The 16,170-nt window shown below is 32.9% G+C and overlaps 1 protein-coding gene across 1 annotated transcript in view; it reads right to left on the bottom strand.

Annotated features, from left to right (window-relative positions):
* The window catches only part of LOC145734306 (semaphorin-2A-like), a 261,310-nt gene that overhangs the window by 196,911 nt on the left and 48,229 nt on the right, over positions 1 to 16,170 (bottom strand). The window contains 1 exon segment of the mRNA XM_081987598.1: positions 9,110 to 9,223. Within this exon segment, the coding sequence (XP_081843724.1) occupies positions 9,110 to 9,197 (88 nt within the window). The 5' untranslated portion in view covers positions 9,198 to 9,223.

Here is a 16,170-nt window from a genome sequence, read left to right as displayed (position 1 = left end):
TTTCGAGCTTCGCCTCCAAGGAAAGGGTGATGCTAATTATTGTTTCATTAAAATTCTTAAGTTTGTTGTAAATTTTTCTCGGAGGAGTGGAAAGATAAAATTAATCAGTAAAGGAGACAAATTAGGTTAATTTATTCTGAAACGTCCCGAAGGCATAGCTTGGGAACACTGTGTAGAAATACTTTCCAGTGATTTTCTTTTGGGGAATGTCCGTTTAGGAGGGGAAGTGGAAAAAACATGCACTAATTTCACTGACCCATTGCATAACAAATACCGGGGATATTAGTCCTAACCCTCAGTGAATATCCTTTCAGCCCATAGGCAGCATTCCACATCGATTACCTATTTAATATAAATTAATGGCTCAGCAAATATTTCATTACATACCTAAGCGGACTTTATTCGAGATATTTTATGGATAAATGTACATGGAATTACGTATAATAGCTAGTACATTGCTATGACTAGGTTTTTACAAATAGTTTTTATTCAAAATTAATTTTTTCTCATTGACGAGAAATATTACATAGCAAAATTCTTAGTAGTTTTACATCTCAGTTCTTCTTCCTATCCAGTCCACCCTAATGCATTTATAATTGTACATTTAATAGTATTTCCTGAAATAAAAATTCTTTTAGTTAATATACGAGTCTATGGGGGGAAAAAATTAATTAAAATCCAAATCCTCATAAAAGTTTTGTGAATATTTACAGTTGGAGGCATTCCGAAAGTATAAACAACAGAAACGAGTTAAATTTGTTGATTTAAGATCAAAAATTACACTTTATGATATTAGTGCAACACACCTTAATGCAGAAACATAGGAGCCAGGCAAATTTGATCATCATGCATCATTTCGAGCCTCCATTAAGCTCTACCAAAGTCTCTAGAGTCATATATGAGAGCGGCAATGTTAAACTAATGGGGATGTGTTGTCTCGATAAAGTAGGCAGATGTTGCTCACGCGGGTGCACCAGGTCTCATGAAATCACCCCTCGACCTGCCACCTAACCTGAATTATAAATACAGGTCCTAAATTTATTAGGGACGCTTTTTCCCTGAATTTCTCTGACTGCGTCTAATTTAGTGCTTTTGTTTTCTATGTTAGGGAAAACCTGACTTTTTTGAAACAGCAATAGTACAGGGTGGTCCAGTTTTAAGTGTCAATAATTCACCAATCTATCATCATTCAGTCATTTTTCTGAAAAACGTTTCCTAAGGAAGATACAGTCCTCTAAATTATTTCAATTTAAAAAATCGTTTTATGGTTTAAAACTGAACATCCAAGACTTGTGAAAGTCCAAATTTGTACTGAATAGTCTAAAAACTTTTTTACTACTAGGAATGTTCTTATGATTCGCTTTCTCAGACTGCCATCCTGGTTGAGTGTCTGTCACTGGCATTCAAGAACTAAAAAAAGTCCGGAAATCAAGACAAAGATTGTATTGTGCATGAAACTCATTTTTTACTACTAAAAATAATATAAAAGTTGACTTTTAATGCTAGAACTGACTTTACTAGGACTAAAGAGTTCAAAAGTATATTTTCAAGACTTTAATTGGTGTACAACTGAATTTTCTGGACTGGACAACAAGTCTAGAAATAAATAAAATTTTTGGACATTTTATTTCTAAAAATTAGTTCTCAAGACTATTATTGTAGCATTTGCTACCAAAATTTTTTACTTTTATTACTGAAGAAACTTGAATTTTGGAAATAGTCTTAAACTCGATTTTTCAGTCTTAAAAAGCACTAAAAACAGTCTGAATTTCTTAGAGGTGCTACAATTTATTGCACCTATGGGTGTAGAAGTCAATTTAATAGTGAAGAAGCTTGAAATAACATTTTCAAGACTATGGTCAGTGGACAAACTGGCTTTTAGGCCTGATAAGTCAAAAACTTTGTAAAGATAGTCTTGAAACTCGATTTGAGGCACTGAAAACAGCCTTAAAACACTAAAAACAGTCTAGTTTATTAAGAAATACCAGAATTTTTAGCACTGAGGTGTCTAGAAGTCGATTTAATAGTGACAAAGCTTGGAATGCTATTTTAAGTCAATGAAGAATGTAAAAATTGTTTTTTAAGTTTGCTATGTCAATAACTTGGTGAAGACAGTCTTGAAACTCGATTTTCCAAGCTGAAAACAGTTTTGAAGCACTAAAAATAGTCCAGAATTCGAAGAAAATGAAAAGCAAAGTAAAAAGCACGAAAAGTTCGTTTTCAAGACAATTTTCATGATTCTAATGTCAATGTCCTGCATCTAAGACTATTTTCAAGACTAAAATATTGAAATTTGTCTTCAAATTATGAAAACTTACTTCAAATGCAAATTTTACGCTTCTGATGTCACTTTTCATTAGTTCAGTCACATTTTGGGGTTCGAGTCAATTTTTAAGGTTTAAATGTATGAATTTGTAGTAACAAATTCTTGAAAAAGTAGTTTTTATATCTACAAGTCAATTTTTAGTATTAAAGTCTCTCGATTTGCATGAAAACTGGTTACAAACACAATTTTTAAGCTTCTGAAATGTTTATCTTTTCTAATTCAATTTTCTTTACGTCGTACTTTAAGTCTTTTACTTTGTCTGGAAACTATGAAAACTGGCTACAATAATATTTTTTAAACTTCTTAAGTGAATTTTCCGTTTCCAAGACAATTTCTAAGTTGGGTTAGGTTAGTTTCGGGTCTTTGACCGTAATAACATAATAAAGTGCTTTTTTAATTGGGTATGGATTGGTGAATTATTGACATTTAAAACTGGACCACCCTGTATATTTACAAGTAGATATTACCTTCTGTCCTTGCCCCTTAAACATTTGACTCCTTGTTATAAATATTAAAGTAGGTTTTTCCATCTTTAGGGAATACTTTGTTAGCTGTAAAACTCCACATTATTAATGAGGATTGTCACGTTTCACCCCTTAATTTCGCACTACCCTTAGACCAAATAAATTTTAAATCAACATATTCGCAACTTTCTCAGAGTGATTACTATATTTTATGAAAGCAGTCTCCAACATTCAAAACTCCTTTGTTGGAAGCACAAAAACTAATTCCCCGGAAAATGTATTTAAATACGCTTGCAGGTCGTCCTGCTCCACCTTAATGTACCTCTTTGTGCCTTTGAACCCCTCTAATAGTTCTAGTTCGGTAAACTGGCAACAATAATGAGCCTATAAATTTATGAGCGCCTTTTGCGAGGTGGGGAAGACTATACAGTCCTTTATTTTAACCGAATGACATTCTGGACCAGCCGAGCATGAAATAGGGAAATCCTGCATAAGGATTCCCTCCTAATAAACTGCCGTTCGTCATACCCAAACGATTGGTAAATCTACTGTGAAATATTTTTGCGTTCCACTTCGTTATTAGTAAGAATTTTTTCATAAATCAGTTTTTCCAACATCCAGTACAGTTGCCATAAATTTGTTTCAGTGGTAGAAAATCCACTCCATTCTACACCGTTGGCAAAAAATTTTTTTACGGGACCTGATGCAATTAAAGAATTTATTGGACTGTAGATGGTCAATATTTCATATGCAGATATTGCCTGTTCGGATTTGCGGTTCGTTTTAAAACTGACTTTGTTTTGCTCGTACAATACATCTGCAACGGATAGATTCGGTTATATATTGCTGACTACTCTAATATTTGTTAAAACGTTGAAGCATAAAGTAGCCATTTTTATTTTACAACTTAAGTGGATTAAACTTAATCTGGTTTATGACGGGAGAGGTAAATTCGGTTCTTGCTCCAATTAGTTTTAAGCTGCTGTTTTAATACCTTAATACAATGAAACGGTTTATGCTTCAACCGTGTTATCCGTTGTTACTTTAGAACGACCAGTTTTGCTACAAGTGTGTAATTATAATTTTTTGAAAGTTAAGGGTAAATAAATGTTGGACACACTGTTTGAATACTGAGTACTTATAAGAAGAGAAAAAGAGTGAGAGTTCAGTTTTCTGTATGTAGAGCTCTCAAGCAAATCAATGCATCAAAACAAAGTTATAAAAGTCACCACCCTCATCACTCTTTTAACAAAAGATTAAAATTCACAAAAAATTCAGTTTTAGGGTTAGAACCTTCATTTTTTTTAAGAAAATATAGTTTAGAGTGTGTAGTATACTGTATAAAATTTTCATAAATCTACATGCCTAAATTTAGAAGTTTCAAAAAGTTAAGCAAGTCAATGCACCAAAACAAAGTTATAGAACTCGGCGCCCTCATCGATCTATTAACAAAAGTTTTAAAATTCACAAAAAATTCAGTTTTAGGGTTAAAACCTTCATTTTTTTAAGACAATATAGTTTATAGTGTGTAGTATACTGTATAAAATTTTCATAAGTCTACATGCCTAAATTTAGAAGTTTCAAAAAATTAAGCAAGTCAATGCATCAAAACAAAGTTATAGCACTCACCGCCCTCATCGATCTATTAACAAAAGTTTTAAAATTCACAACAAATTCAGTTTGAGGGTTAGAACCTTCATTTTTTTAAGACAATATAGTTTATAGTGTGTAGTATACTGTATAAAATTTTCATAAGTCTACATGCCTAAATTTAGAAGTTTCAAAAAATTAAGCAAGTCAATGCATCAAAACAAAGTTATAGCACTCACCGCCCTCATCGATCTTTTAACAAAAGTTTTAAAATTCACAAAAAATTCAGTTTTAGAGTTAGAACCTTCATTTTTTTAAGACAATATAGTTTAGAGTGTGTAGTATACTGTATAAAATTTTCATAAGTTTACATGCCTAAATTTAGAAGTTTCAAAAAATTAAGCAAGTCAATGCATCAAAACAAAGTTATAAAACTCACCGCCTTTATCAATCTACTAACAAAAGTTTTAAAATTCACAAAAAATTCAGTTTTAGGGTTAGAACCTTCATTTTTTTAAGACAATATAGTTTAGAGTATGTAGTATACTGTATAAAATTGTCATAAATCTACATGCCTAAATTTAGAAGTTTCAAAAAAATAAGCAAGTCAATGCACCAAAACAAAGTTATAGAACTCACCGCCCTCATCGATCTATTAACAAACGTTTTAAAATTCACAAAAAATTAAGTTTTAGGGTTAGAACATTCATTTTTTTAAGACAATATAGTTTAGAGTGTGTAGTATACTGTATAAAATTTTCATAAATTTACATGCCTAAATTTAGAAGTTTCAAAAAGTTATGCAAGTCAATGCACCAAAACAAAGTTATAGAATTCACCGGCCTCATCGATCTATTAACAAAAGTTTTAAAATTCACAAAAAATTCAGTTTTAGGGTTAGAACCTTCATTTTTTTCAGACAATATAGTTTAGAGTGTGAAGTATACTGTGTAAAATTTTTCAAGTTCATTCAGTGAACCTAATAAATAGAAAATTTTAAAAAAATTGTCTTTGTAAATTTAGACTAATCCTGAGTGGTAAAAGTTTAGGTTCAAATTAATTTAAAGGATAAAGTATCTAAACCATTTCACCTTGATTAGGTGTAAAACAACCGATTAATTTTTAAGGGTAGCGGGTAGTAAACTCGAAAAGGTTTTGAAGTTACGACCCGCTCGGGAATAGCGTAACCAATAAAACATTGCTATGATCCGAAAACACGGCCAGTATATCTTTCCGGTAAACTTAAACAGATACCTATGTATTTACATTTTCAGGTGCCTTTTTGATCCACCAGGGACCGGAAGAGGTTTTTCCTAAGTAAATTCAGAGGCCCGCAGAATTTTTATGATCTTGTTTCGATTTTATTTTATGAAGCTGCGTCGGCGGTAACTTTGCGGTTTCCGTGCATAGCAAAACGCGGAAATATTTATTTCTTATTAGGCCCTCCGGATCGTAAAGCTTCTTTTTCGGTTTGCGAGAGCAATTTGACGTTAGGTTTACAACCGATGCCGTATAGCTGAAAGTTTCAACGAGTTAAACGAAATTTTAAACTCCCTTTTTGAAGTCCAATTGCTTCGGGCATCGCGGCAAAGATCCCAAGAGTTTCGTAGATATTTTAAAACTTTTCATATAATTTAATACAGGAAGGTAAATGGAACCCTAACTTTCCATCAGTTTTTGTTGGATTTTTCAGATGGATTTTTGTGTGTTTTTTTTTTATTTTATTGAAGCTCAGAACACTGAACTTTTAGGTAGTTTAATAAGTAGAAATTATTTAGAAACTACAAGATTAGATAGAATAAAATTTTGTCTGGATGGTAACTGAACCTAAAACACCCCCCAACATATGCAATTTGTTAGGACAACTTAAGGTTTGAGTGACAGTGGGTCACATTATATCCCTCCATCACATTTAGCTGGAATTTCCTACGGAAAAGTCTCGTAGAGAATAAGAGATTACGTATTTAGGACGGATTGATTTATTTAGGCTGAAAGGGGGTCGTTTGGGGCATATATGAATCACTCAACTGTAAAAACCGGGAATTGGGCTTTCTATACAAATCTCGAAGGTGCTAAATGGAAGGTTAAGATTTACACCATTTGCTGGGTCCCTGTGATGGGACGTATAAAAATCTGGGGATTTGGGAAAGTTATAGTTCCAAGAAAAATGTACGTACGATAAGCCAAAGGTAATTTTGCATGCTAATGCTTTGGGGATATAGTAGGTTTTTAGTGAAGTCACAAAGATAACCTAACCTAACCTATTACTGTGAAATAAATAAGGTTAAAATTGAAAATTAGTTTAAAGTGGCTTTTTACCTGAAATGTTTAAGGTAACGTGACATTTTTTAGACAGTTGCTGTCAGCTAAAAGAGTCACGTGACCAACTCAAAAATATTCAGCTCCCATTATTGTTTTTGGATTTAAAATCAGTTCAAAGTGGCTTTTTACCTGAAATTTTTAAAGTCACGTGACATTTTTAGAAAGTTGCCCAAATATATTCAGTTCCAATTATTGTTTTTGGATTTAAAATCAAAAATCAGTTCAAAGTGGCTTTTTACTTGAAATATTTAAGATCACGTGACATTTTTAGACAGTTGCTGTCAGCTAAAAAGGTCATGTGACCAACTCAAAAATATTCAGTTCCAATTATTGTTTTTGGATTTAAAATCGAAAATCAGTTCAAAGTGGCTTTTTACCTGAAATTTTTAAGGTCACGTGACATTTTTAGACAGTTGCTGTCAGCTAAAGGGGTCACGTGACCAACTCAAAAATATTCAGTTCCAATTATTGTTTTTGGATTTAAAATCGAAAATCAGTTCAAAGTGGCTTTTTACCTGAAATTTTTAAGGTCACGTGACATTTTTAGACAGTTGCTGTCAGCTAAAGGGGTCACGTGACCAACTCAAAAATATTCAGCTCCCATTATTGTTTTTGGATTTAAAATCAGTTCAAAGTGGCTTTTTACCTGAATTTTTTAAAGTCACGTGACATTTTTAGACAGTTGCTCAAAAATATTCAGCTCCACTTATTGTTTTTGGATTTAAAATCGAAAATCCGTTTAAAGTGGCTTTTTACTTGAAATGTTTAAAGTCACGTGACATTTTTAGACCGTTTCTGTCAGCTAAAATGTCACGTGACCAACTCAAAAATATTCAGTTCCAATTATTGTTTTTGAATTTAAAATCGAAAATCAGTTCAAAGTGGCTTTTTACCTGAAATTTTTAAAGTCACGTGACATTTTTAGACAGTTGCTCAAAAATATTCAGTTCCAATTATTGTTTTTGGATTTAAAATCGAAAATCAGTTCAAAGTGGCTTTTTACTTGAAATGTTTAAAGTCACGTGACATTTTTAGACAGTTGCTGTCAGCTGAAAGGGTCACGTGACCAACTCAAAAATATTCAGCTCCCATTATTGTTTTTGGATTTAAAATCAGTTCAAAGTGGCTTTTTACCTGAATTTTTTAAAGTCACGTGACATTTTTAGACAGTTGCTCAAAAATATTCAGCTCCACTTATTGTTTTTGGATTTAAAATCGAAAATCAGTTCAAAGTGGCTTTTTACTTGAAATGTTTAAAGTCACGTGACATTTTTAGACAGTTTCTGTCAGCTAAAATGTCACGTGACCAACTCAAAAATATTCAGTTCCAATTATTGTTTTTGGATTTAAAATCGAAAATCAGTTTAAAGTGGCTTTTAATCTCAAATTTTTAAAGTCACGTGACATTTCTAGACTATAGCTGTCAGCTGACCAAACTCACGTGACCAACTCAAAAATATTTAGCTTTAATTATTGTTTTTGGATTAAAACTTGACAATCAGTTCAAAGTGACTTTCACTTGAGATTTTGAAGGTAACGTGACATTTTTAGAATCAATGTCACATGATTACATTTTTGCTTTAAAGGTTGGATTTGAACTTTATAGTTCAAAATCTCACACAAGAAAATGTTTTAGGTCACGTGACCAACTCTGAGAACATCTGCCATATATTTTGATTTTGTAGAACTGTAACACGTGACGTTTTTAGATCGATTTGGTCAAATCAGGTGACACATTCGAAAAATGTTCTCAAACATCTAAAAATTGCGTATTTCTCTGATTTAAATCGCTGAAATTCGACTTTACAAAGCTACACTTTGTAGGTTAATGGTTAAAAAACTGTGACAGGGACAGCTATTATCATATAATCATAAATCACAGCATGTAGGGACCAGAAAAATAGAGCTATAAAGTGCAGCTAGAGTACTTATTGGTGGGAAAAACTTTACAGGTCTATGATTGAAAATTTGACAGTTGTGACCCACTTACCTGTCACTTATTCGGATGTATGTTACTTTTTCATGACACATTTTTAATTGAAAAATACAGATTTACATAACGTTTGTTTTTAAAATGGTTTCCAAGATCCAAATATAATAACGGATTTAATATTATATCTCTCTTCCACCTGCGTGTAAGTTTACAATGTAACCAAATTCAGTTGGTGGAATTTATGGGGTTGTAAAAATGTTAAAGAGCGACGTAGCATCCGGTTGCTTCGCAAAAATCCCTCCAAAGGAGAGAAGACAATTTAAGAGAAAACAAATATATTTAAATGTCGTTTCGTTTTTATTTTCAATGATTTATTAACGAGGGGAGGGAGTTTTATTGCCCGCCCTTTTCCGTTTATATATTTCAAAGCCTTTTAGTCCTAAGAAGTTGCGGTTTTTTTTTATTTTGACTTACCTGGATTAAGCTGTTCGTTTTCTAGCTTCTTTTGTGCGCGAGCTAAAGCCACTGTCAAAAGGAGCGACAGTGGAATTCCCGACACCATTTTAGAGCAGTTTTTGGTCTCTAAATCTGTAAAATTAAGACAAATTATTAATTTCAATGCATAAGTGCAGTATACAAACATACGAAATAACAGTATTACAGAATTATTGTTTTGTATAATATTATTGCGCTATATTAAACGGTAACAAAACTGAAAACCAACATTTAGCCAAATGCGGGCAGTGAGCCAGAAATATTAATTAGTTTGTTTAATTAGATTATGCGGAGTTTTCTCTTCTCTAACGAATTTCTGCAGAAACTAACTAAATTTCGGTTACCGACCAATTTACTGAACCATAACTGCAGCATAGTGAAAAAGGTATTTATTTACTTTACTAACCAATTATCCTGAATTACACGTTTAGTTTATTGAACCAGCAGTCTTTTTCGACTTTTATTCAAATGCTTTTCAGATAAGAGCATTTTTGGCACCGGCATGTACGAGGTAAATCAATGCATTTGGCAGAAACCGAACATCTCCAGAATAACGCGTTTGAATTTAAGAGCGGAATTTATCGGACGGAAAGGGCAAATCTGGGACAAACTGAAATTTTCTGGTTAAGTTATTACGTGAAGAAATGCACCTTCTGGCACTGCTCCAAATACAAACGAGATCTTCTTTCAATCCACCTTTAATATCATTTTTGAGGTTTTGTTAGATAGTATTCCCTAAACACTCGATTTGCCTTTATACAGGGTGGTCCAGTTTTAAGTGTCAATAATTCACCATTTGATAGCCAATGTGTAATTTTTCTGAAAAACGTTTCCTAAGGAAGATACAGTCCTCTAAATTTCAATTTAAAAAATCGTTTTATAGTTTAAAACTGAACATTCAAGACTTGTGCAAGTCCAAATTTGTACTGAATAGTCTAAAAACTTGGTTTTTCCTATTAGGAATGGTCTTATGATTCGCTTTCTCAGACTGCCATCCTGGTTGAGTGTCTGAAACTATCATTCAAGAACTAAAAAAGTCCGGAAATCAAGACAAAGACTGTATTGTGCATGAAACTCATTTTTTACTACTAAAAATAGTATAAAAGTTGATTTTTAATGCTAGAACTGACTTTACTAGGACTAAAGAGAGTCCAAAAGTGTATTTTCAAGACTTTAATTGGTGTACAACTGAATTTTCTGGACTGGACAACAAGTCTAGAAGTAAATTAAATTTTCGGACTATTTTATTTCTAAAAATTAGTTCTCAAGACTATTATTGTAGCATTTGGTACCAAAATTTTTTACTTTAATTACTGAAGAAACTTGACTTTTAGAAATAGTCTTAAACTCGATTTTTCAGTCTTAAAAAGCACTGAAAACAGTCTGAATTTCTTAGAAATGCTACAATTTATTGCACCTATGAGTGTAGAAGTCAATTTAATAGTGAAGAAGCTTGAAATAACATTTTCAAGACTATGGTCAGTGGACAAACTGGTTTTTAGGCCTGATAAGTCAACTACTTTGTAAAGATAGTCTTGAAACTCGATTTGAGGCACTGAAAACAGCCTTAAAACACTAAAAACAGTCTAGTTTATTAAGAAATACCCGAATTTTTAGCACTGAGGTGTCTAGAAGTCGATTTAATAGTGACAAAGCTTGGAATGCCATTTTAAGTCTATGAAGAATGTAAAAATTGTTTTTTAAGTTTGCTATGTCAATAACTTGGTGAAGATAGTCTTGAAACTCGATTTTCCAAGCAGAAAGCAGTTTTAGAGCACTAAAATTAGTCCAGAATTCGAAGAAAATGAAAAGCAAAGTAAAAAGCACGAAAAGTTAGTTTTCAAGACAATTTTCATGAATCTAATGTCAATGTCCTGCATCTAAGACTATTTTCAAGACTAAAATATTGAAATGTATCTTCAAATTATGAAAACTTACTTCAAATGCAAATTTTAAGCTTCTGATGTCACTTTTCATTAGTTCAGTCACATTTTGGGGTTCAAGTCAATTTTTAAGGTTTAAATGTATGAATTTGTAGTAACAAGTTCTTGAAAAAGTAGTTTTTATGTCTACAAGTCAATTTTTAGTATTAAAGTCTCTCGATTTGCATGAAAACTAGTTATAAACACAATTTTTAAGCTTCTGAAATTTTTATCTTTTCTAATTCAATTTTCAAAACTAAAGTCTTTTAGTTTGTCTGGAAACTATGAAAACTGGCTACAATAATATTTTTTAAACTTCTTAAGTGAATTTTCCGTTTCCAAGACAATTTTTAAGTTGGGAGGACGACTGTATTTTCCTTAGGAAGTACTTTTCACGAAAATGACATAATGAATGTCAACTTATTTTTTAATTGGCTATGGATTGGTGAATTATTGACATTTAAAACTGGACCACCCTGTATAAACTGCAAGTTGGCGCCCTTAATGTAAAAACCATCACTGTCTTTGGCATGTCTTTCTAAGTAAAAACTGTCATCAATCAGAGTAACAGACGCTTCCCTTGCAAACCAAATGGCAAAGAGGGTGGCTTAAAGTGACCAAATTGAGATTTAAGATTCTTATTGAACCTGTACACTATGCAAATACACACACACATTAAATCCGGTTGATGTACTCCAAAAAATAAACACTTGATTCCAGAAGGATAAATAATATTTTACCCCAGATTAAGCTGACTAAGGGTTGCGAGGCCTGTGTAAACTGACAAATGTCTGCAAATAGAGTTGGGCATCAAGAAAATCCAATTTGTATTTGCGAGTTATATTTCGAATTAACAGAGGGAGCTTAAAATGCAAACCATGCTAAATTAATTTGTATTGAAACAGCTAATCAGAATAAATTGAGCTTTTTCTGTTTATTAAATGAATACAATTTAAACCAAAAAAAAAATTGTTTATTAGACTGATTGAGGTGAGGAATTTTGTAATTTTGAGATTCACTGGTGCTGTTCAAATAATCATGGTAACGCCACTGTATATTGAAATATCGTTTCACAAGAACGATAATCGGAAGATAATCGGGGTAGAGAGGGTCGAGATTAGCCAGATTTAGCAGCGGATAGTGTCATTTATATTCGTTTAGTATTGGAGGGTCCTGTTTACTGAATGCGCATACGTCTACGTGCCCTTTAGGTTTATTCGGTGCGTTTTGAAAAATGACGAGATTCCGTGGTTAATGGTGGTGCAGCCAAACGAGAAATTAATCATCGCCAATATTATATTTCTATTAGTTGTTTGCAAGTCAGCTTAATGGGAATATAAGTCTCTTTATCGATTTCATTAAATGCCCCGGAAGTGAGCTTTCTAAAAAAAACAAAATTGGGAGTTTTTATGGAAAAAAGCACACGTGGGCCGACCTTAGTCTTTATTGCGAAAAGTGCTTTAGCTAGACAAAGAGTAGTAAAGTGAATGGTTCGTCAGAGTCTAAAGAACCGTTTATTCGGGACAGAATGATTAAAATCAAAACGGAAATACAAAACCTTTACAGCCGTTCAATAAACTTTATTTTATATTTAGACCAAAAAATAATTGTTTTGTAACATTGCACACCTTCAAAACTGTTTACAATGACAAAACTGGGACTGACTTGAGAATTCAGAAATTACTCCCTCTTTACAAAAATCAAGCTTTTATAACAAGAATTATAAGAAAAAATGTGATAATTTACTTTTGTGGCATTTTCATTAGTATAGTTGGAAAGAATTTAAATGTAATTGCGTAGCAACGAAATATCGCCTTTAAAGTTTTCGGGAGTTCTTTTGCTTTTGGAACATTCCAGAAATGAAGTGTTTCGCAAGATAAATAGCTTTTTAATGGCGAAGCGATGGGCGTAAAATAGTTCAGCATGAAAAGTTTTTACCCCCAGCTTCTTTGCAACTGTTTATCATAATTTCGGGACTGCTTCCGAGTTTATTTAATGATACTCAGCTCTCTGTAAGTGCTCGAGGGCAAAATGTGTTTTAAGGGAAAACTTCAAGGTTTCCATAAGTTTATTACAATTTTGTAGTTAAAAAAAATGTTCAGAAGGAATAAAGTACTAAATGCCAAAGTTTACAGTAACTAATGCGGAGTTCAATTTATTGATAAAAGAAGCCTCTGGGAGGTTTACCAGAAAATATTCAAAAATACTCAAAATAGCACTGTAAAAAATGCTAAAATAAAGGCCTTTAAGCCATTTTTCCTAAAAGTTAGGGCTCTGGCCCCTCTAGAACAATTTTGAAAACGTCAGAAACCTCTAAGTGCTACTGAGAACTATTCCTATAACTGTTTAAACTTGCCAAAGGCCTCTAGAACCATTTTGAAAGTTCCATGGACCTGTAAATACCTTCTTAAAAGTGTCAGAGCCCTCTAGAACAATTTTTGAAAGTGTCAGAAACCTCTAAATGCAATTGAAAACCTTCTTAAACATGACAGAGGGTTCTACGTGTCTTAAACATTCCTATAACTGTTTTAACTTGCCAAAGGCCTCTAAGACCATTTTTAAAGTTCCATAGACCTCTAAATACTATTGAGAACCTTCTTAAAAGTGCCAGAACCTTCTAAAACAATTTTGAAAGTGTCAGGAACCTCTAAATGCCATTTAAAACCTTCTTAAACATGACAGAGGGTTCTACAAGTGTCTTAAACATTCCTATAACTGTTTTAACTTGCCAAAGGCCTCTAAGACCATTTTTAAAGTTCCATAGACCTCTAAATACTATTGAGAACCTTCTTAAAAGTGCCAGAACCTTCTAAAACAATTTTGAAAGTGTCAGGAACCTCTAAATGCCATTTAAAACCTTCTTAAACATGACAGAGGGTTCTACAAGTGTCTTAAACATTCCTATAACTGTTTTAACTTGCCAAAGGCCTCTAAGACCATTTTTAAAGTTCCATAGACCTCTAAATACTATTGAGAACCTTCTTAAAAGTGCCAGAACCTTCTAAAACAATTTTGAAAGTGTCAGGAACCTCTAAATGCCATTTAAAACCTTCTTAAACATGACAGAGGGTTCTACAAGTGTCTTAAACATTCCTATAACTGTTTTAACTTGCCAAAGACCTCTAAGACCATTTTGAAAGTTCTATAGACCTCTAAATACTATTGAGAACCTTCTTAAAAGTGCCAGAGCCTTCTAAAACAATTTTGAAAGTGTCAGAAACCTCTAAATGCCATTGAAAACCTTCTTAAACATGACAGAGGGTTCTACATGTGTCTTAAACATTCCTATAATTGTTTTAACTTGCCAAAGGCCTCTAAGACCATTTTGAAAGTTCCATAGACCTCTAAATACTATTGAAAACCTTCTTAAAAGTGCCAAGGCCTTCTAAAACAATTTTGAAAGTGTCAGAAACCTCTAAATTCCACTTAAACCTTCTTAAACATGACAGAGGGTTCTATAAGTGTCTTAAATATTCCTATAACTGTTTTAACTTGCCAAAGGCCTCTAAGACCCTTTTGAAAGATCCATAGACCTCTAAATACTATTGAGAACCTTCTTAAAAGTGCCAAGGCCTTCTAAAACAATTTTGAAAGTGTCAGGAACCTCTAAATGCCATTTAAAACCTTCTTAAACATGACAGAGGGTTCTACAACTGTCTTAAACATTCCTATAACTGTTTTAACTTGCCAAAGGCCTGTAAGACCATTTTGAAAGTTCCATAGACCTCTAAATGCTATTGAAAATCTTTAAAAAAGTACCAGAGGCCTCTAGAACCATTTTGAAAGTTCCATAGACCTCTAAATACTATTGAGAACCTTTTTGAAAGATGAACCTCTAAAACTCCCATGAAATATCTTCAAGAGCTCTATGAGCAGAATTTTTGACAGAGCTAATTATTCTATATGTCAACACGCTGCAAACTGTCAAATTCCGCTCCATGAAGCTATAAAAGGAATGAAAACGGTGATCAAGAGATTTAAGCCAAAAAAAGTAACGCAACTATAAATGAAATGTCTCACAAACGTTGGAAAAGTAAAATAACAAGGATTTGCTTGACATGATATCAAAGAAGTGTAATTATTAGACGACAAAGCAAGGGGATTAGTTTCTTTTGTCACAAAAAGGAAAACAATTATGAAATAATAAAAAAATAGCGTTGCGGCTGGCGCTTTCACAATAATTAAACAGATAAAATCGCTTCGGTTGTCCCATTCATAGTACGTACGTTCCTTAATTAACAGAAACCCGGTAATGCAACATTGCGCTGAAATTTTGACCCAAATACGTCCCTATTGCATAAACAAGGAAATTAAGTTTTTGCGGGCGCGTGGAAATCATAAACAACGATATATGGTAATAATTTTCCGCTGTCTCTCGCGCTTTTAATTAAGTAGTGAACAGTAATAGGATTTTGGGGCGTAAATTTTCACTCATGCATATTTGCTAAGCTTGTTAGTAAACCTCGCTAACGTGAATACGACAAAAGAGAGCTTTTGCCATACTCACCTGAATTGGTAAAAGTGAAAATCAAACCGATTCGACGAAAACGCTTATGTGAAGGAATTAAACCACACATGAATCAAATGCAATCTCGGCTCTAAACTCGCTGCATCCGAGTTAGTTGTTCATAATAAAACAGTTTATTTTGCTTTACGAAGCAGATATTGCTTAGATTAGCTTAATGCGGAGAGGTTACGTAGTTGGATAATTTAATTCCTTAAAGTTGTGTTTTAGGCAAGTTGGGTTTTAGCGAACGTCGCTACCAAACAGCGGCGCTTTACGATCTGAAACTCATTCCCGTCAAATTAGCTCAAAAATGTTTACTTATCTCGAATACTTGCTGAAAACTGTGCAATACAAGATTATCAACTTACAGTATGGAATATTTGAAATGCAATACCGGCAACTCAAACATTCATATTTTTTCTCTATGCTCTAAAATTATTATGTTTCAACTAACACAAACAAAATTGTTAAAAAGGGGAAAAAATACAGTCAGTGACAAAATGGTCACAGTTACAGCAAAACGAAAATCGGATTCGTGTTCCCAAGTCCAAAATTAGTGAAAATAGCCTCTCTGACCAACCTAATATGGTGGCGCTCAGTAATCAGTATAG

Source organism: Ips typographus, linkage group LG9, assembly GCF_016097725.1.
Source record: "Ips typographus isolate SLU linkage group LG9, UJ_Ityp_2.0, whole genome shotgun sequence".
Taxonomy (NCBI): Eukaryota; Metazoa; Arthropoda; class Insecta; order Coleoptera; family Curculionidae; genus Ips; species Ips typographus.
The sequence above is the reverse complement of the archived record's forward strand: the minus strand, read 5'-3'. Positions and strand labels throughout refer to the sequence as shown.